At 38.3% G+C, this 17,923-nt stretch overlaps 1 protein-coding gene across 4 annotated transcripts in view; it reads right to left on the bottom strand.

The window, feature by feature from the left end:
* ptpn13 (protein tyrosine phosphatase non-receptor type 13) overlaps window positions 1-16,481 on the bottom strand; it is a 49,650-nt gene extending 33,169 nt beyond the window's left edge. For 2 of the 4 annotated variants that reach the window (XM_004549686.2, XM_004549687.2), the window contains exons 1-4: window positions 16,105-16,481; window positions 6,316-6,435; window positions 2,688-2,854; window positions 870-935 (exon numbers count right to left, since the gene is read on the bottom strand). In XM_004549686.2, the coding sequence (XP_004549743.1) occupies window positions 870-935; window positions 2,688-2,854; window positions 6,316-6,430 (348 nt within the window). In that variant the 5' untranslated portion in view covers window positions 6,431-6,435; window positions 16,105-16,481. The remainder of the gene's footprint in view (window positions 1-869; window positions 936-2,687; window positions 2,855-6,315; window positions 6,436-16,104) is intronic. The other 2 variants (XM_004549688.2, XM_076886601.1) reach the window with 1 other exon arrangement.
* Window positions 16,482-17,923: the final 1,442 nt, after the last annotated feature.

The following is a 17,923-nucleotide window of genomic DNA, read 5'->3' as shown; positions in this document are numbered from 1 at the left end:
TTTTAAGTGCGCGCAGCAGCACTTTTAAGGGTGACAGGAAAGGCTGATGAGATGTGGATGGATGAGAGTGGATGGAGCCTCAGCCTTTCAGTGAAGCCGAGCAGATGGCAAACTTGAGTGTGAGATGCCTCTAAACTGTGGGTGGTATTTTCTCACAATAGTGAGCACGCTGTGCAGATTATCTTTTATACCTGACTGACTCTGGTCGAGATATGAGCATGTCTTCAAACCATCTCTGTAAATTCCAGAGTGCCTTTACCTTTTCTTCCATTTCTTATCTAGATGTGAAGATCATAGTTTGGAAAAAGCCAGATATGCCTGAAACCTCATTGGTACAGGTATCTGTGGAAGTATTTGGTACAACAATAGAGGGACATGCGCTACTTTCTCCTACTCCACTGTTCTCCACCATTTCGGCAGCATGCCTGTGCAGGTTTGACAGCTGAATTTTAAGTAATTCCACAATGCTCAACATGATAGATACTATTAAACCTTGACAAACACAGGTGTGTCTCTTCCAGTAAAACCCGTTCAACACTTGCTGTATTTGCCAAGTGTGCCATTTAAACACCTGATGTCATATCTTTAGTCCAGTCTCACACAGGCAACAATGTATCACTTCTACACTTTAAAATGTGCTGCTATCTAAACTCTAAGATTTTTTTTAATGTATATTCACTTCACTGAATATAAATATATATATACTTTTAGTTTATAAGACTTTGTTAAAGTGTACACAGAATTCCACATCCAAAGCTGTCCAGGTGGCCGGATTGGAGCCTTTGGTGGGCCATTCTGGACCCCCAGGCCATATGTTTGACACCCTTGCTCTGCACATTTGGAAGGAAGCATCTGTGTTAAAGATTTACCTGACTATGGGGGATCTCATAGTCCGCCCCCCAGAATAAGGTCATCCCCAGAGAGTACATGTGCATCTGTGAAAAATAACACCACATTATATTTCATTCACTCAAGACAAAATGCATGCAACAGTAAATAATAATAACAATATATGTATAAAGATGAGGCACAAAACCTGAAAGCAAGTGAAAGATAAATGGACTAAGGCTCAACAACTGCTAAGAGTTTTTAGGGGAGGCGGGGGAGGGAAAAAAAGGACAGGGGCTCTCAACCTAAATCCAGAAACATTTTTCCATTTTCCCCTCCTTACTCCTCTCCGCTCGTTGCGTGGAAGAGAAATTACTTCCCCTGAATGTTGGGCTTGGTAGAGGAAAGAATAATTCAGCGCCTGCCAAAGAATGCAACGTTGCCTTCAAGGTCTTTTAGGAACACATCACAGAGTACAAATTTAAAGAAACACTAACACTTTCAGAAAACGTGTAACCTTAGACGTTGTCGATTAAAAGTGACAATATGACCTCTATATGTCAAAAAAGCAAGAGGAAAACTTGCACATGACGTATGTTTATCCCCAGTATGATTATGAAGGAAACAGATCATATTCTCTACACTGAAATAACTGAGCTGGGGAGACAGGCCCAGGGTTGGAAAACTGACTCAGCAAAAAACCATGTTGAGGTCTGTGGGTCTGTGCCAGAGACGGGAATCCAGTCATGCAAGGTTTTTGCTCTTCACCAGAGAGGCAGAGTTAAAATGAGGGGGTGTGGGTGTGCTGTGATCGCTCACAACTTCAAATCTGAATCATCTACATGCTGTCTCTGCTTTTTCAGTGAAGAAATGCTCTAACCATACACACTGACTAATAGTATCATCTATACCCAACATTTAACACGAAACGTTGCAAAACAGACTAAATGTACTAAATACAGAAAATGTACAAAACTTTAAAAACGCAAGACATCTAAAAAAAACAAAGACAAAAAACCGTGATCGACAATACAGACAGAACAAAAATAGCTCCGCCTTATTTGTTCGTTTTCCATTGAGCATGTCATTTGCGTGTCTTTTGAAACTTTGGATGCTAAGGAAAACAATGACTAGCATCAGCAAAATGACGTAAGCAGGATCTTAAAGAAACAGAAAAAGAAAGCACGACACACAGCTATGCACGTAAGGAAGATCTGTCTGCCAGTAAAGACGCAAAGTATATGTAAACCTTTCACAGTAATGTGACCTTTTCACAGCATTTCTAACCATTTAATGAACAATTATTCATCATGCTTGAGTACGTGAAACCGATAAACAAAGCAAGTTATAAACATTTTTCTTACAATCATGGTGATTTTCTTTTGGATTCTGCTAAAACATCTTTGGGAAAGATAATTTAAAAATTCCTTTGTGCAGGAAACCCCCCGATGAGCACACAGGTGTTGACACATATTTCTCTAGCCAGTGTCAGGCTATTAAACTAATGGTTTTGTGCCAACAAACCACCAAAAGGCAGAAAAGTTAAGCATGTCTGACAAAAAAAAAAAAAAAATCTCCATTTAAGGGAGAAAATGCACCTATGTCATTAGTTAGGATACAACCGACATGACTTGGTAAGAAAGAGCGAATGTAAACATGGCTATGTTTAGAACAAGGGGTACTCAACAGTCACTGACTGGTTAGATGACACCAAGTGATGGTTCGAAATGAATGTTTAGTTTAAACACAAGATTTCACTTAAAAATATGGGCAACAACAAAAGATTAGAGCACAGACACACGTAGACTAAACAATTTGGCAGATGCTGACGCCACGTGGTGTATTATCATGGTTTATACCTTTTCTATGTCAGAAACAGAAGTCAAGGAGTTCCCCTTCAGGACCTCTGGTGCTGTGAAGGCCCTTAAGTCCTGCTGGGTGACATACTCGTCTGTGAATGAGATGTTGCCAGATGGCATGAGCAGGAGGGACCAGGGAGATATAATGAAGCCCATGGCTGAAGGGTCTGGAAATGGAAATAACATTTCAATGATTAGTTTGCCATCACGGTTGAACAGCAGAAAAAAATAAAAATAAATCATAGTTTCTTCACATAAATTCTTAGCCATTCCCACATATTCACACAAGGACAGCGTTAAAGTCAAGATCTGTGTTTTTAAGCTTCATACTAGCATCAAATTTTGTCTAAGCATTTACAGCCTGGATCCAGTGACTGTACACATATCCAACCACAGTGGATGTTTCTCGCTATGGCTTTGGCGTTTATGGAAATTCAAGATTATTGAAGTAAACAAAAACACATGTTGCTTTCTTAGTCGGCAAGAAAATAACAGTTGGGGCATGGTTGCAGAAAGGAATGGCCACACAGCGTAATTCTCTTTTCCTAAAAAACCACAGCCAGTGCGATGGTGGGAGAAGGTTTTAAAAATACACAAAGGAATGTTTAAGCAGCGCTGCAAAATTCTTTTCTTTGACTGATAGTTAACTCTGAGAGGAGCAGGGAGACGAACACAGGAATTTGATTTGAGGCAAAGCTGGTTTTTACTAAGTAAATACAAGTTTCCTGTTTAAAAACTCATGTGACCAAGATCTTACTCAAAAGTAACTGGTTTAGTAGTAAGTCTATCCCATGCGAAGCTTTTGCTGACCAGACTGACTCAGCCTGAGCACATGCATTTCATGACAAATTTTAATACATTGCAGATATATGCAGAAATCATGCTAGAAGGATAGTGCTTGTCAAGCCAACAGAACACCATGCAATGCAACATCACATAACCTACCATCTTCAAATGTACGTTTTTAGCCTTTTGAACTGCTAACTAAACTTAAGGAACAGGAAATAATTTTAAACAGCTATATTTATAGCCCATTCAGCTAGGAATGAGAACTAAGCAACTTATCCAGTTGAGAGCTGGTACCAAATTATCCAATTCATCAGAATCGTATGCCTCTAAGCTAAACAATGCCTTTTTATCAGTGCTGGCATGTTTTTTTGACAAGCAAGCATTACAAAATGAGACTCATGGTAGGTGATATTTTGAACACACATGTGCAAGCTTTTTTCCCCTTAACCATTCCTACAATGAGTCCAGAGATGAAGAAGAACTGCTTTTGAAGATACAGCGACTGGAATTTTCTTGGCCATCTGAGTGTCCATCCTGCTTTTTTCTGAATCCAATTTTGTTTCTAGGAACTGAAATTGATAGCATGTGCTCTCATTCATTTATTTCTTCTTTAATAGAAAACTGAATTTGTGTTCTTAATAAGAACACTGACCACTTAACTTTTTCCCCCAAAGAGGCCCCAGGTCCTCAAGTCACTCTTACTCAAATAAAATCTCAAAGTGAAGTGTTTTACATAGTAGTAAAAGAAAATTAATGAAAATTAACTGGAGTATAAACTACTTTCTCTGATATGCATTATATGTCTGTGTAAATCTGCAATTACTTATCCGAAAAACTTGGCCATTGGGTACTTTGCAACATGACTTTAGCTGTACTACAAACACTGCTTACTCAGCTGAGCTCACAACTTTGCAGTCGGAGGTAGTACTTTGACTAAAATAAAATAAATAATAATTTATATTTTGTTACCACCTAGCCCTATATAAAAAAAGGAAATGGCAGATTACTGGTTACATTTTGGGTAGTAATCAGCCAATCACGTGGCAGTAACTCGGTGCATTTACGCATGCAGATATGGTCAAGACCCATAGGAGATCATCAGAATATGTAAGAAAGGTGAGTGACTCTGAATGTTACATGGTTGTTGGTGCCACACAGGATGGTCTGAGGATGTCAGAAACTGCTGATCTACTGGGATTTTCCCCACACAGCCATCTCTATGCTTCACAGAGAAAGGTTCAAGAAAGAGAAAATATCCAGTGAGAAGTACAGGTCAGACAAAAATGCTCCCCTACATATTAGCTGAGCATCATTTGGTTCTCACAGCCTATTTTTAGTATTACTGAACGGCTGATCTGGTGACTCAATCTATCACCGTTGATTGAGTCACCAGAACTCAATCCATGGTGGTGGAACGAGAGACTCACATCAGAGATGTGCAGCAGAGAAATCGACAGCAACTGTGTTATGCTATCATGTTATATCAGACCAAATCTCTGAGGCACTCCTCTAATATATAAATGGGACCGTGAAGAGAAATTCCTACAACAAATTAGAAACACTCACCCAGCACGTATTCAAACAAATCATTCTTATACAAATATACAAACCACTACTGTTTACACAAGAGAAAAAAAAACCTGTGCTAGTGGTGTTTGACCACATTAGCACACTCAGAGTGGTGGAAAATCTTCACCCTACTTTTAACCACAAAGACAATGACAAATCTGGTGCAAAAAACACATATCCAACACACTTCACCAAAAAAACCAAACCAAAACCTATTGTTTTCTCTTTGTTTAAAGTGTTTCTAGTCATAAATGGCCAACTTCATCTAAGAGAACATCCAACACAAATATTAAAGTTAAATGGTTACTAATATTAATCCACTCTGTCATAAACTGTCTTACATAGCTTTTAACTATATAACAGCTGGCTTCAACATTTGCTAGTTAAATTGTAGCTTCTCTATGCAGTCTAAAACTATCCAACTAAAAATATACTCAGCATAGCAACACAACTACACAATAGCAAAACAAAAATTATGGTGCATTCATATCATTATTCTCCTACAAGTCTTGCCACCTAGCTAGTTCACCTTTTGAACTATTATATAAATTAACCACAATTTCAGTGGTCATGAGACAGAAACTACATGTATAGAGTCACAAGTCAGCTTTGATAGAACTGGTTAAAAGGTATGTTGACATGCCCCAAATGTTCTTCCCACGGGAAGAGATGCTTCCATCAGGACTTCTGAAAGAAAAGACTTTAAACCAGGATTCACTCTGTGTCTCTCCTAAAATGTCTCTGATTAGAAGAGAATATCATAAATAACTGGTACATCAATGCCATGTCAAGACTACTTTTATCGAAAATATTCCAAATATCAGTCTTTCATTCCTGTCCTTAATATCTTCAGAGCTTTATCTCATAAGACAATAAATTTCTGTATAAGAGTATTTGAGCATAGATTGCTTGTAATTAATGTTAAATATTTGCAGGCTACGCTGATAAGAGAGGGTTATTACAGCATTACCAGTACTGTCTGGAAATGAAACCAATCAGAAAAACTAGAAGTTGAACTCAAGCTGGTTCATGCAGACTGTAGAAATGCACAAAGTCAGTGGTTGACAGTTTATTTGACACAGTCCTGCCCTATGTAATCAGGTGCAATGAAATTTTGTCTTAACACCCAGGGACTGCAATGTCTGCTGACTCACTTCCTCTGACTCATATGTTGTTTAAATTTTTCTTAAGTTACAAACTGATATGATTGCATAGTAATGCATGATGATGACAGAATAAGTCCTCTACCTTTGATTCCATGTTCACCTACCTTTGTGAAAAAGTTCTTGGAGGCTCTCTGCACTCTGACTCAGCACTGCCCAGACCTCCTCTTCCTGGAGAGGACCTCCTCGAACCTCCAAGGCTTCTGCCAGAGACACATGCATGTTCCCTGCAGAAATACAGCAAGACGAACATTAAAAATTTAATTTACACAAAAAGACCTTCTGAAATCTAAAGAAATACGTATTTATGCCAGAATTAAGATTGCTGTCTTGAAATTTTAATGCTTCCATCCAAGTTTTATTTATTTTTTGAAACGACTGCAAAAACTTTAAATATTGTTTTCTGCAAACTTCCCCCATAAAGACAACATTGAAGCCTGCCCGTACCCTTTAATTTAATTGTTTTGACACCTCAGTAAATATCAATAAACATGTTTTTAACACCAATTACAATAGTTTCTGCGTTTTTCCAAGGGTAGTTGCATAAACAGAGATCATCCTCACTAACTTCTAATGCACACTATAAGTAGGCCTGAAATACGACATGATTTGCTCAGGTCAGAAAAGAGCTTCAAGAGTTACTCCTAGTAGTCTTTCAGATGGTGAAGTATAAAATATAGCAGACCTTTAATTCAGTCCATTCCATCAAATTTACTGATTACCCATCCACTGATGTTGGACGAGAATGCCTAGCTTGCAGTCTCCGCTCTAATTCATCCCAAAGGTGTAGAGGTCAGGACTCTGTGGAGGCCAGTCAAGTTTTTCCACACCAAACTCGCTCATCCATGTCTATATGGGCGTTGTGTTGTGTCCTGGTGCGCAGTTATGTTGGAACAGGACAGGGCCATTCCGAACATGTTCCCATAAAATACTCCAAAATGTTTTGGTATGCTGAATATTAAGAGTTCCTTTCACTGGAAGTAAAGGGTCAAGCCCAGCTCCTGTAAAACACAATACTACACCACAATTCCCGCCCAAACTTTACTTGGCACAATGCAATCAGACAAGTACCGTTTTCCTGGCAACCGCCAAACCCATACTCATCTAGTCTAGTGGAGAGGTGTAAATTGTCGCTCCAGAGAACACGTCTCCACTGCCATAGGGTCCAGTGGTGGCCTGTTTTACACAACACCATGCAATAATTTGCATTTCGCTAGGTGATGTAAGGCTTGGATTTAGCTGCACAGCCATGGAAACCCACCCCATGAAGCTCTCTACGGACTGTCCTTGAGCTAATCTCAATGCCACATGAAGTTTGGAGGTCTGTAGTTATTGACACTGCAGAAAGTTGGTGACCTTTGTGCACTATGATTTTACGTCTTCAAGTGCTTGATTTTATACACCTGTGACTATGGAAGTGATTAAACAGCAGAATTCAGAATGGGTGAGTGAATACTCAGCAAACAGAGATTTCTTGATTAGAAAAAAAAAAAAAACCCAATCAGGCTCATGAGTGCAGACATTAATTCAATTGTCAAGCTTTGCAATGCAACAAGAATATTTTAATATCTCCATTTAACACATTCCTGGAGCATGACTACTTCATGACAAATGCATGATTGCGCTGAGTTTTGTTTTAGGCCAAGTATTTGACTAAATCAGACTTAAAATTATACAGATATGTTTCTGTCTGGTGACAGCACTTAAAATCAACTCCCCTCCTGCATGGAAATCACTTTCAATTAATTCTAGGGCCATACACACAAAAAAATGCATTTTTTTTAATGTAAACTTTTAATTGGCTGGGATTTCAATACTTGCTTTATTAAACCACAAACACCTACAAGAGCACCTGACAAAATACTCTCAAAATGCTTTCAGAGGCACAGAAGTCATTTCACAAAAAATGCTAAGTATTTTTAGGTTAAACCCACACAGGAAGTCAACACAACAGGTAAGACAGGATAATAAAGAAGGAGCCTGCACAAATCCACAAGATGACACATATAGTTCAATCTAATTCATCTAAAATGGATTTGGTGCTCTCAAATTCAACGTTATCAAAACTCAGTGACTAAATACATGAGTAACTAAATAATCTACCTTAAAGGCAAGTCCCATAGTGAGACATTTCACTCATGCTACTCTGAGAGCTGATGTTATGCAAGAACCAAAGGTTACAAAACAAGGACACTTTCTATACTTCTAACAAAACAAAAATCCTAAATGTTGCAAATGAGCATCTTAGTTTGCCACCAATCTACTTTAGGAAGTCTTTCACAGTCAACTGGACGGTCTATGGTCCCTGTGTGTATGTTTTATTCCTTTATTCCTTTTCCTTTGTGTCAACAAGTGTGTGCCTTAAGATGTTTTTCTGCACGGTATGCAGAGGGGGAATGTGCATTTTAGCAGTTCCTCTGGCTTTTTATAATGAGCCAGCTAATACTTGCTAACACAACTAAACCATGAAAAGTACTTTGTGTATACACTACTCAAAACACCAACTACTAAGTGCACTGGCCTGGCTTCTCTGTGTGTGTAAAAAAAAAAAAAAAAAAAAAAAAAAAAAAAAAAATCTGTTTGTATTTGATTACAAATACTACTAAAAGTCAGAAATCATTTTTATTCATGCACTAAAACTTCACTAGATTCCCTGTCATATAAAAATCACCTACAAAGACTATTTTAAATAGGAAAATAAAAAAATATTTGCTGGAAGATCACATTTTAACCACTTATTATTATTTATGTTTTTTACTGTCTCCACTGTGCAGCTGTTTACTGTTTTTGGACTGTTTTGGTTTTATGTACTGTAATGTGATTCTAACCTTTGTTCTAAGCTGTACAACAGGGGCTTGTTGTGAACCAGTATTAACTTAGGTGGGACAATTAAATGTATTTAATGTTGCATTTTATTTTTCCTGCATCATAAAAGGAATCAGTCATCTGTTTTACAAGAGCATCCGCCATAAGTTTTTGTTACTCCATATTTCTGCCAATGCAAGACAAAAGACAACTTGCATTTCTTGCAAGTCAGCAGCTTCCAGAAAAGTCATTTTTCACATTCCCAGAGGACGACTTCATGTTCCAACAATTTAAAGACTTCAAGGACCTTTTAATACATTTTTAATAAATTTAAGATGTAACTGTTGTAACTTAAATACGTTTGGGTTTTTGACTGTTTACCCAGCTATAATAATTCTTAAAACGTTAATCGGAGCTCTTTTACCTGAAGATTAAAATTTGTTATCATTTGCTAGATTTTAGAAAATTATTTCAAAAGACTAACCTACATATTGTCAAGATCATAAGCTGAGAACGGACTGAAACAATCGATAGATTATGTAAACATACAGAATAATTAGACTTTTACTCACCTGTTGAGACTTCACACCACAGTATCTCACACACTATACAACAACATACAGGCTGGTACAAGGTGCATAGTTAGCATTACTGGTTGTTAGCAGGATTCTTCTTGAATGAAGTAATTGCACTTTTTGGCACTTCTAAGATGCCTTACAAGAGGCAAATGAAAGTGAGTTTTAATTTTTAATTCACGCTTTTTAAATTTAGGCATAATTTAAATTTTTTGTATTGAAAAATCCAATCCATAATACAAAATGTTCCTTTCTCTTGTAGTATGCTAATAAATATATAAAAAAGGACATTGGGGAAAAAACCAAAAACGTCATGTTCAGAGAAAGCTAAAATATTATTGGATATGTGGATAACTTCGACATTCCACCAAATTCTATGATACTGTTTTAAAGGATCCATCTGTGAATAACTTTGCATGTACAGCTTTCTTTTACACAAGCCAGCAACAACACAACATGTTAATTTACTAGCTATGGCTGCAATTGCCTTTTATGGAATTTTAAAAAATAAATAAATAAACCCAAATCTGCCAAGGGCTGTATATTCTTTTCCATTTGGCACTTAAAAACATGTGTTAGCCATCTTGTTAGATGACCTTAAACACTGACCACCAAAATTCTAATCAGTTCAGCCTTGTGTCCAAGTGAGTTTTGCGTCACATTTAAATATATTTCCTCAAAGCTTTCAAGAGATATAACATGAACATAATAGGATGTGCAGACATGCTATCAAACTGTAGCGGCATCCATATCTGCCCAGTGTTGGCGGATGTCTGCGTGTCAGCAAAAAGATTACAGTTAGTGATGTCACTGGCTGACGTTATCATGTCAATTTTCTAAATTTAAAAAAATAAATAAATAAAACAGTGCACTTATTTTTTTTTTTAACAATTTAAATGCCAAAGAAAATCTAAGAAATGCTAAATAAACAAAGAGAACAATTATTTGCACTGACACTGACTATTCACCATGTTGGTATTATAAAACATTGGTATTAACCCAGAATTTCACATCTATATAGCACACAGACTAAATAAATAAATACTAATAGAGCTTAACAATAAATGTGGAAAAAGGGGGAACATATTTCCCACTTATGATATACAATAGGAATAATATACGGTCAAATCAGCCCATGAAACAGAGCATCTGAAAATTACACTTTCTGTTTTAGTCAAAGCTATATTTACCTTAGACTTTTAGCTTCCCCACCCAATTACTGAGTCATTAATCAAACATATTGCTTCAAAGTGAAATAATGCTTTAATTTATTTAAGAATTATAGTCCTACATTTATTCATGTAAGAAATGCACAGATTTGTTCTCCTTGCTGACCGGACACAGAAAGAAAGCAAATATTTACAAACACGAAATATTACAACAATACAAGACAATGTATTTAACCACTGTATTTACCTCTGCTTAAACCTGCGTACATGATTTACATTAAATCTACCCTACAAACCAATGAATGAGAAAATGGCACAAGGAATATCTTCTTTTATCTGTAGTTTTTCTTTGTTTGATTTTTCTCTCCAGCTACTGTGCTGCACTGACAACTCTAGCTAATCTTCCCAATCGAGTGATGGAATGATACCAATGTAAGCAAAACAGGAAGCTCCAGTTTTACAGACTAATTTACCCTGAGCAGAAACTGTGAACTCATTTCACTTAGTTCAAACATAAACAACCATATTTGCAACATCGTGCGCATGTGTGTCATATATAAATGGCTCTGTTGTGTTGGTTTGTAGTGCAATTTCTCCAGGATATAAAAATGTCACTGTAAAGCTGTAAAGCATTGTTGCTTTACAGCATATTTCCTGATATGCAAATATCGAGGGCAAAGCAACAGATTCAGAAGGTGTGGCAGGTGTACTTGGTTAAAAATATGCATTACTGTGTTGCATTTATATAATAATAATAATAATAATGTGCATTTGTAGTGAGGATTTAAAGATGTAAAATTCAGATAACAAAAAAAAAAAAGGGGGGGGGGCTTTCACACAGAGGGCACAACAGCAAGAAGGAATAACCTGCCAATATCAAGCATCAGCCTTAATGCACACTATGCCTGTTACGTTGTTCTGGCATCAATGTACAACTAGCATTTAAATATGCAGCAAATGTAAAACCTTGTGTAAAGTAGCCCATGTCCTTTCTCACAAAACTGAAAAAAGTCCACACTAAAAACAGGACAACTATACACTCAGCCAGTTCAGCCAGTGTGGTAAAGACAACCTGATAAAATCTTATCATTTCAGAAACTGCACAGATTCTCCCACACAACCATCTCCACAACCCACAGAGAATGGTGTGAGAAACAGAAAATAATCCAGTGAGCAGCAGTTCTCTGGAAGAAAATGCCTTGTTGATGTCAGAGGCGAATGCACAGATTGCTTTGAGCAGATAGTAAGGCTTGGTCTGATGAGTCTTGAACTCTATTGCAACACTGAGAAATTCGGGTTAGAATTTGGCATAAACAACATGGATCTCAAGACAAAGGGTGTCCAGCTCAGTACCAATCAGTGTACCTAATGAAGTGGAAGTGAGTGAATGTATGTAGATGTGCTTGATCACAGCTTTGAGACAAGATTTCATTAATCAGAACTCAACACAAAAGTCCCACCAAAAAAGTCAAGAAATGAAATCCAAACAGGAAAACAAGCATAACTGCAATAAAAGATCAACCAAACAGCAGCCACTTAAAACATGTACTAGACTGTGTAATGTCACATTAAATTAATTTTCATCTTCTGTTGAAAAACTGTACTTAAAACATTTTTCCAAAGAGCTTAAAATCTTTCATATTTGGATCAGATATCGGTCTGACACGGACTCAAAGAAGTAGCTCGGGTATCTGTGGAAGCACTGAGCACTGGTAGCGATCTGTTCAGTTCCATATTGTTCTGAATTTATTTTGCACTCGTTGCTCAAAGGACAACTCAGCATACCACTGATTGTGTGAGAGGAGAGGTCTTTAAGGCAATCATAAATTCAGGCACAGTTAAGCCAATCACAATGAACTAAAATGAAATGGAAGCAAATAAATCAGGTAAACAACGTAAACAGGTGAACAAAAAGTTTATCTTATATATCTTGGCCCTGTTAAGTATTTATTTTTTTAACCAAACAATGCCAATATAAAACAAATGTAGACTTTCAACCAGTTCCAGGTATTAGCATACAACCAAAACGTATCTGTATCAGAACCGCCAGCCGAGATAGTGTCCCTGCCTTGTAAGTTGGCAGCCAATCAGATGTGGCAAAGACACAAAAAGGAGCTTAACAGCAACCATGTCCACACCTAATGTTTCATTTGAAATTTGACTGCATTACATGATATTACTGCTCTGAAGTGTTGCCAGCACCAAGCACCTGTGTTTTCCTCTTTCCCTTGGACCACACCTTTGGCCTCATTTGGTCTAATGACACTCAGTTCTTTTGTAAATTGCAAATTTCACAACTGAGAAAAAAGAAAGAAAAAAAAAAAAAAATCACAAGAACATGATAGGAAATATCCAAATATCAGTACTGGTGACTGGCAAAAACATGGCATTTACCAGGGTCACTGGCTGATATATCATATTACATAATATCATCAGTAGCAGAAAGCATCTGAAAATCCATTTTCCCACCAGGAAACTGAGAGACCTTGGACTAAAACTTTCATGACAACTGAGGGAGTGTTGTTGGGTGACTATGTGTGAGGATGAGAGAGAGTAAAAAGGGTTTTACTTAATCTCTTAGGTCAGCTGGAGAAATGTCAAAGACCATCGGTCTAAAATCGCACCAAATTGTGAGCAAATCCCATTTAAGTGGATAATATGAAAAATCCAACATGCTTGTGGTTCTATGAAACTCTCTGGGGATAGAAGTGTTACAGAACCCATTACCATCCCCTAAGAAGATATCACAAAAGAAAAGCCATGTACCAGTGTTGTTATGTCTGGCACTATGAACTCATATGCTATAAACTGGGTCACCAGCCTGTTCTAGCGCTGTATTTTATTTCTGAAAATAATACGTGAAACAGTTTCCTTTCAGTGAATCTTAGCCTGGAGAAGAGGGTTAATGAGTAAGCAGGCCAAAATTCTTATGCAGGAATGCAGGTTAACCATTCTAGCCATCAGGAGGCGTGAAGTTGGAGGCGAAGTGGGATACTACCCATCTTGCTCATTACCCATGAGAATGGGGAGAGTGGGTGCTGTGAAGCCCGATTGTTTTGTGGCCCTTGTTATTTTAACAGAGACCTACAGTGGAATGTTTTTTATCCTCACTCAGGCTACTGTGCAGGCCAGCTCCTCTCTCTCATTGGACTATGGTCCTGCTCATTATTGAGGGTGCTTAGAAGGCAGCGGGCCAAATCAGCGAGAGCAGACAGCCTTCACCACTTCAGCGCCCCATTCTCTGTTTTCCAAAGTGTAGAAATGTTTGTTCCCAGAAATTCCTCTGAATTCCCATACCATAGCTAGAAAAAAAGGGGGAAACTAAACAAAGATTAGTCTGCTGCTTTTCGTGTTTAAAAGCCTAGGCTACAGTCACAAGGATTTTAAAGAAAATAATCCTGGAAACGTGATAATGTTCTTTACTCTGCACTTTCCCTTTCCTCCCACCTTCCTCTGTCACGGCTACCAGTCCACAAAATGGATTTGAAAACAATCACCTGCAGCTAAATAACAGAAGCACACATAATTCCAGTTTCTCCTGCTGTCTTCCAAGTTCATCCCTCAGCAATAAACAAAAATCTAACCCTGCTCAAAATCATCTGAAAACAAGCCTAGCCACACTTTGGGGGCAATGTGGCATAAAAGCACCAGATTCCACTCTTGCGTCCAAAAGCACAAACTAATAAAGATATGAGAAGGAATGTGTTCATATCCTCCAAACATCAGACCTGTGGTCTCAGCTGCCAAGCACATCTGGAACAGAAGCTGGTAAGAGGTGGTGGGGAAGGGAGAGGGGTTACCCTGCGCCAGGACTGAGGTGAAAATCGTCCTGAAGGTTTTGCGTGCCAGGAAAATTCAGTACCAAACTCTGAGTGAACCTCTATTCCCCGAATCTTACTGTACAGTGCAGCCTGCAAGCACATGATTCAAATTTAAAAAACACACCCGTGTGTGTGTGTGTCTTGAATTTGAAGAAAGGCTTGATCAAGATATCTTTCGCGAACACGCCTTATGACACAAGCAATGAGAATTCATACATAGCTAACTAGGCTGCACACTACTGAGGTGATAAAATGCAACTTTAAGCCAGAATTATGGTTTGAAAACCTCAACCTTCACTACCTGTTAAAGTAGCTGATGTGGTGCTCCTTACTGCGAAAATTAATCTGCTGTTGTATTCACAGCTGTGTCCCGCTCATGCTTGCTTATGAAAGAAACTGAGCAGAGCAGGAGTGACTCAACTAAATAAAATGGGAAAACCCAGTGGTGAGTTTTCATTATTTTTGACTGACGTACAATCAGTAGACATGCTTTTCCACATTACTTATGAATGTCTAAACAGGGATGCTTATAATTACAGCAATGGGACCAGTACCTTCCAAGTACGTCCCGTTAATCATCTCTTAGCGTTGGTGTTTGTCTTGTTTTTTGGTTGTTTTTGTTTTGAACAAAGCTTGGGTAGGAACCAGAAAAGAGAGCTTAGACTATTTTGTTGAATATCAGCCCAGCTCTGGACCAACAGCCCTCACTTCTCATTTTGGTCTCTACCTCATCCGTTCCATTTCTGTTAATCACAGGGTTGCTGTGAGTACAGTGACATGCAGAGCTTGGTTTTGCAAAAAACCTCACTCCAGCTCCCCCCCACCTCTTCCCAGCACACACACACACAAACCCAACCCACTGTCTATATTCCTATTTTTTCCTCTTTTTCTTGACGGTGCCCCATTACAGCCACTTTAAACCTGGTCAGGCACACAGCCTAACCTGATCGTTATATTGTCTGCAAATTGACCTCTGACCTTAGGTTAATTACCACAGAAAAGCGGTGAAGTTAAGGGGGAGGGGGGCCAAGCTGCCTTTCCCGATAACACTATACCGCTTCACCTTTTGTTAGGGTTTGGAAGGAGCGTATATGCTAAAATGTTATTCGGATTTCTCATAATTATCCAAAAATTTCCAGGTAGAATCACTTGAAATGAGTCAGTCTGCCAGTCTTGTGCTATTCTTGAGGTGGTGTTTCCACCCTCGCAAGATTACAATACGATGTGATTAGCTTAGAGATGCCCCATTTGTCATGGGTTCTGGACTAAGTTAACAAGACATGACGCATAACTTTTAAGGTCGAGACGTATTAGTTAAATATCAACAGTGCAGCCTGCTATTAGTTCTGACGATGTTAGTTTTGTTATTAGTTTTTAAAAAAAGGTGGAAAAGACATAAAACCTCCGGTATTTGAGGCTCCTCACGAGTTACTCAATCCCTCGGTTATCCCGGTTTGGCTAAAGTTAGCTAGGACACTATAAAGTTTGTTTACATCACTTTCTGAGCGGTTCATAAAAAAGCTTACCGGCCGAGACGAGCTACAAAATCAGCTGTGAGGGAAATGTTGGTGCTCGGACGAGGTTATGAGTGGGAATACAAACGGCACCAGACGCCATCCCATCCACAAAGCAACATCTTGGATCGTAACTGTCGGCGAGGCAGGCAGGCAGGCAGGCGGAGAGGCAACAGGTTTACCTTTCCGCGGAGCAGTCACCTATAAAAATCCACTTCCACTGAAGCTGGCCACAGCGAATGAAAAAAAAAGAAAGAAAGTAAAACTGTTCTTCTGAAACTCCTCAGAAGCTGCGCTTGTTGGCCACTAAACAGTACTGCTCTCACCACCAGAGAAGCCAAGTTACCATTACTGCTGAGGAGTGGAACAGCCCCTCCCTTTGCGCGTGGGCTGACTGGAAGTAACCAGACACCTTACTGTGGCTGTCTATTGGCTCTCCGCGAGGGGACTGTCATTTAGCCGTTCCTATAGTAACACAGTACCAAGTCATGGAAGCAGAGTATGTATCCAGATCGCCGACGTTTCTTAAAAAAATGCTCTTATAAAATTAAATATTGTCCACTGAGATACATTTAATAGTTGTATAAGAACGAAGTTTTTTTTTTTATTACTTTAAGATAAATTTCTCTGAAATACACCACTTCCATGGGGTTATGTATGGTATGTGTGTGAATCTGTGTATTTTAATATAACTGAAAGGCTGTTTTTAAAGAGTTCTTAAACCATGGGAAATTATGACGGACCCGACCTGTTTCCTGTTTAAAATAATTCCAAAATTAACCATGATTTCTGTATATCCCATAACATCAAAATGAGTCAACTAAGCAGTCAGGAAGCAATTCACTGCTGAGTACTTCCTTCCTATAGGTGCTCTTGTCTTGATGAGCTATTTTTGTGGTTTACTTTGCGCCATCTTGTGACATTTATTCCTCATTACAACCCTTAGTAGCCAGATTGTGGCCAAGGGTTATCTCTGCCTGCCTGTGCCTGTTAGTGCTAAAAGACATGATTATTATCACCAGCCATTGCCTGCAGTGATAAGGCTTGATTACTTGACACTGATTTTCCACTTAGATTGAAACCAGTATTATCATTTCAGCAGATGATGCCATTGCATATAAACCATTTCATTTTTTGCGTGGGCATGTCTCTGTAGGTGCATATTTAGTCTATTTCTGAATGCAATAAGACAAATATTTTTGCCATGCCTTATATTTTTAGTCTTATCTGTAGGAATTGTTATACTTTTATACGTATAACAGTCTGTTGGTGGGGATCTTACAACATCAGCACTAGATCACCAAGCACAACAACTCAGTAACAGAGACAAATATGTTGTGAAAAAATAAATAAATAAAGGAGAACAAGAACAACGAAACCAGTACAAGAATCATTAATACATGATATGCCTATCCATTATGGCTAACTATTATGACGCCCTCAATAATCTGATAGGCCCATCAAAGAATATGTGACAGAAGATAAGATTGCCTCTTTATTTTCAATTCAAAGCATTTCTGAGGATGCTCAGAATCATACTCAATCATTTGTTAGCTAGTTAGTTATAGCTTTCCTTCTAAAACATGTAATATTTTCCACTTTTGTTACATTGTTATGATAAACCGTTACAGCTGTTGGAATGTCCTGTTGTGTACCTGTTGTCTCCTTTGACTGACTAGCCTTTAATCACTCTACATTACCTGGAGCAGAGAGGCCTCATCTGGGGACAGAGTCTTAGCAAGTCCTTGCTAAGCCTTAGTAAGGAGTTCTGAATTTTAGATTTCTTCTTCCTGCTATTTCTATCTGTACTGTCCTTAATACCTCCTTATTG

Source organism: Maylandia zebra, linkage group LG7 (genome assembly GCF_041146795.1).
Source record: "Maylandia zebra isolate NMK-2024a linkage group LG7, Mzebra_GT3a, whole genome shotgun sequence".
NCBI classification, from domain to species: Eukaryota; Metazoa; Chordata; class Actinopteri; order Cichliformes; family Cichlidae; genus Maylandia; species Maylandia zebra.
This window is presented reverse-complemented; position numbering and strand designations above follow the sequence as displayed.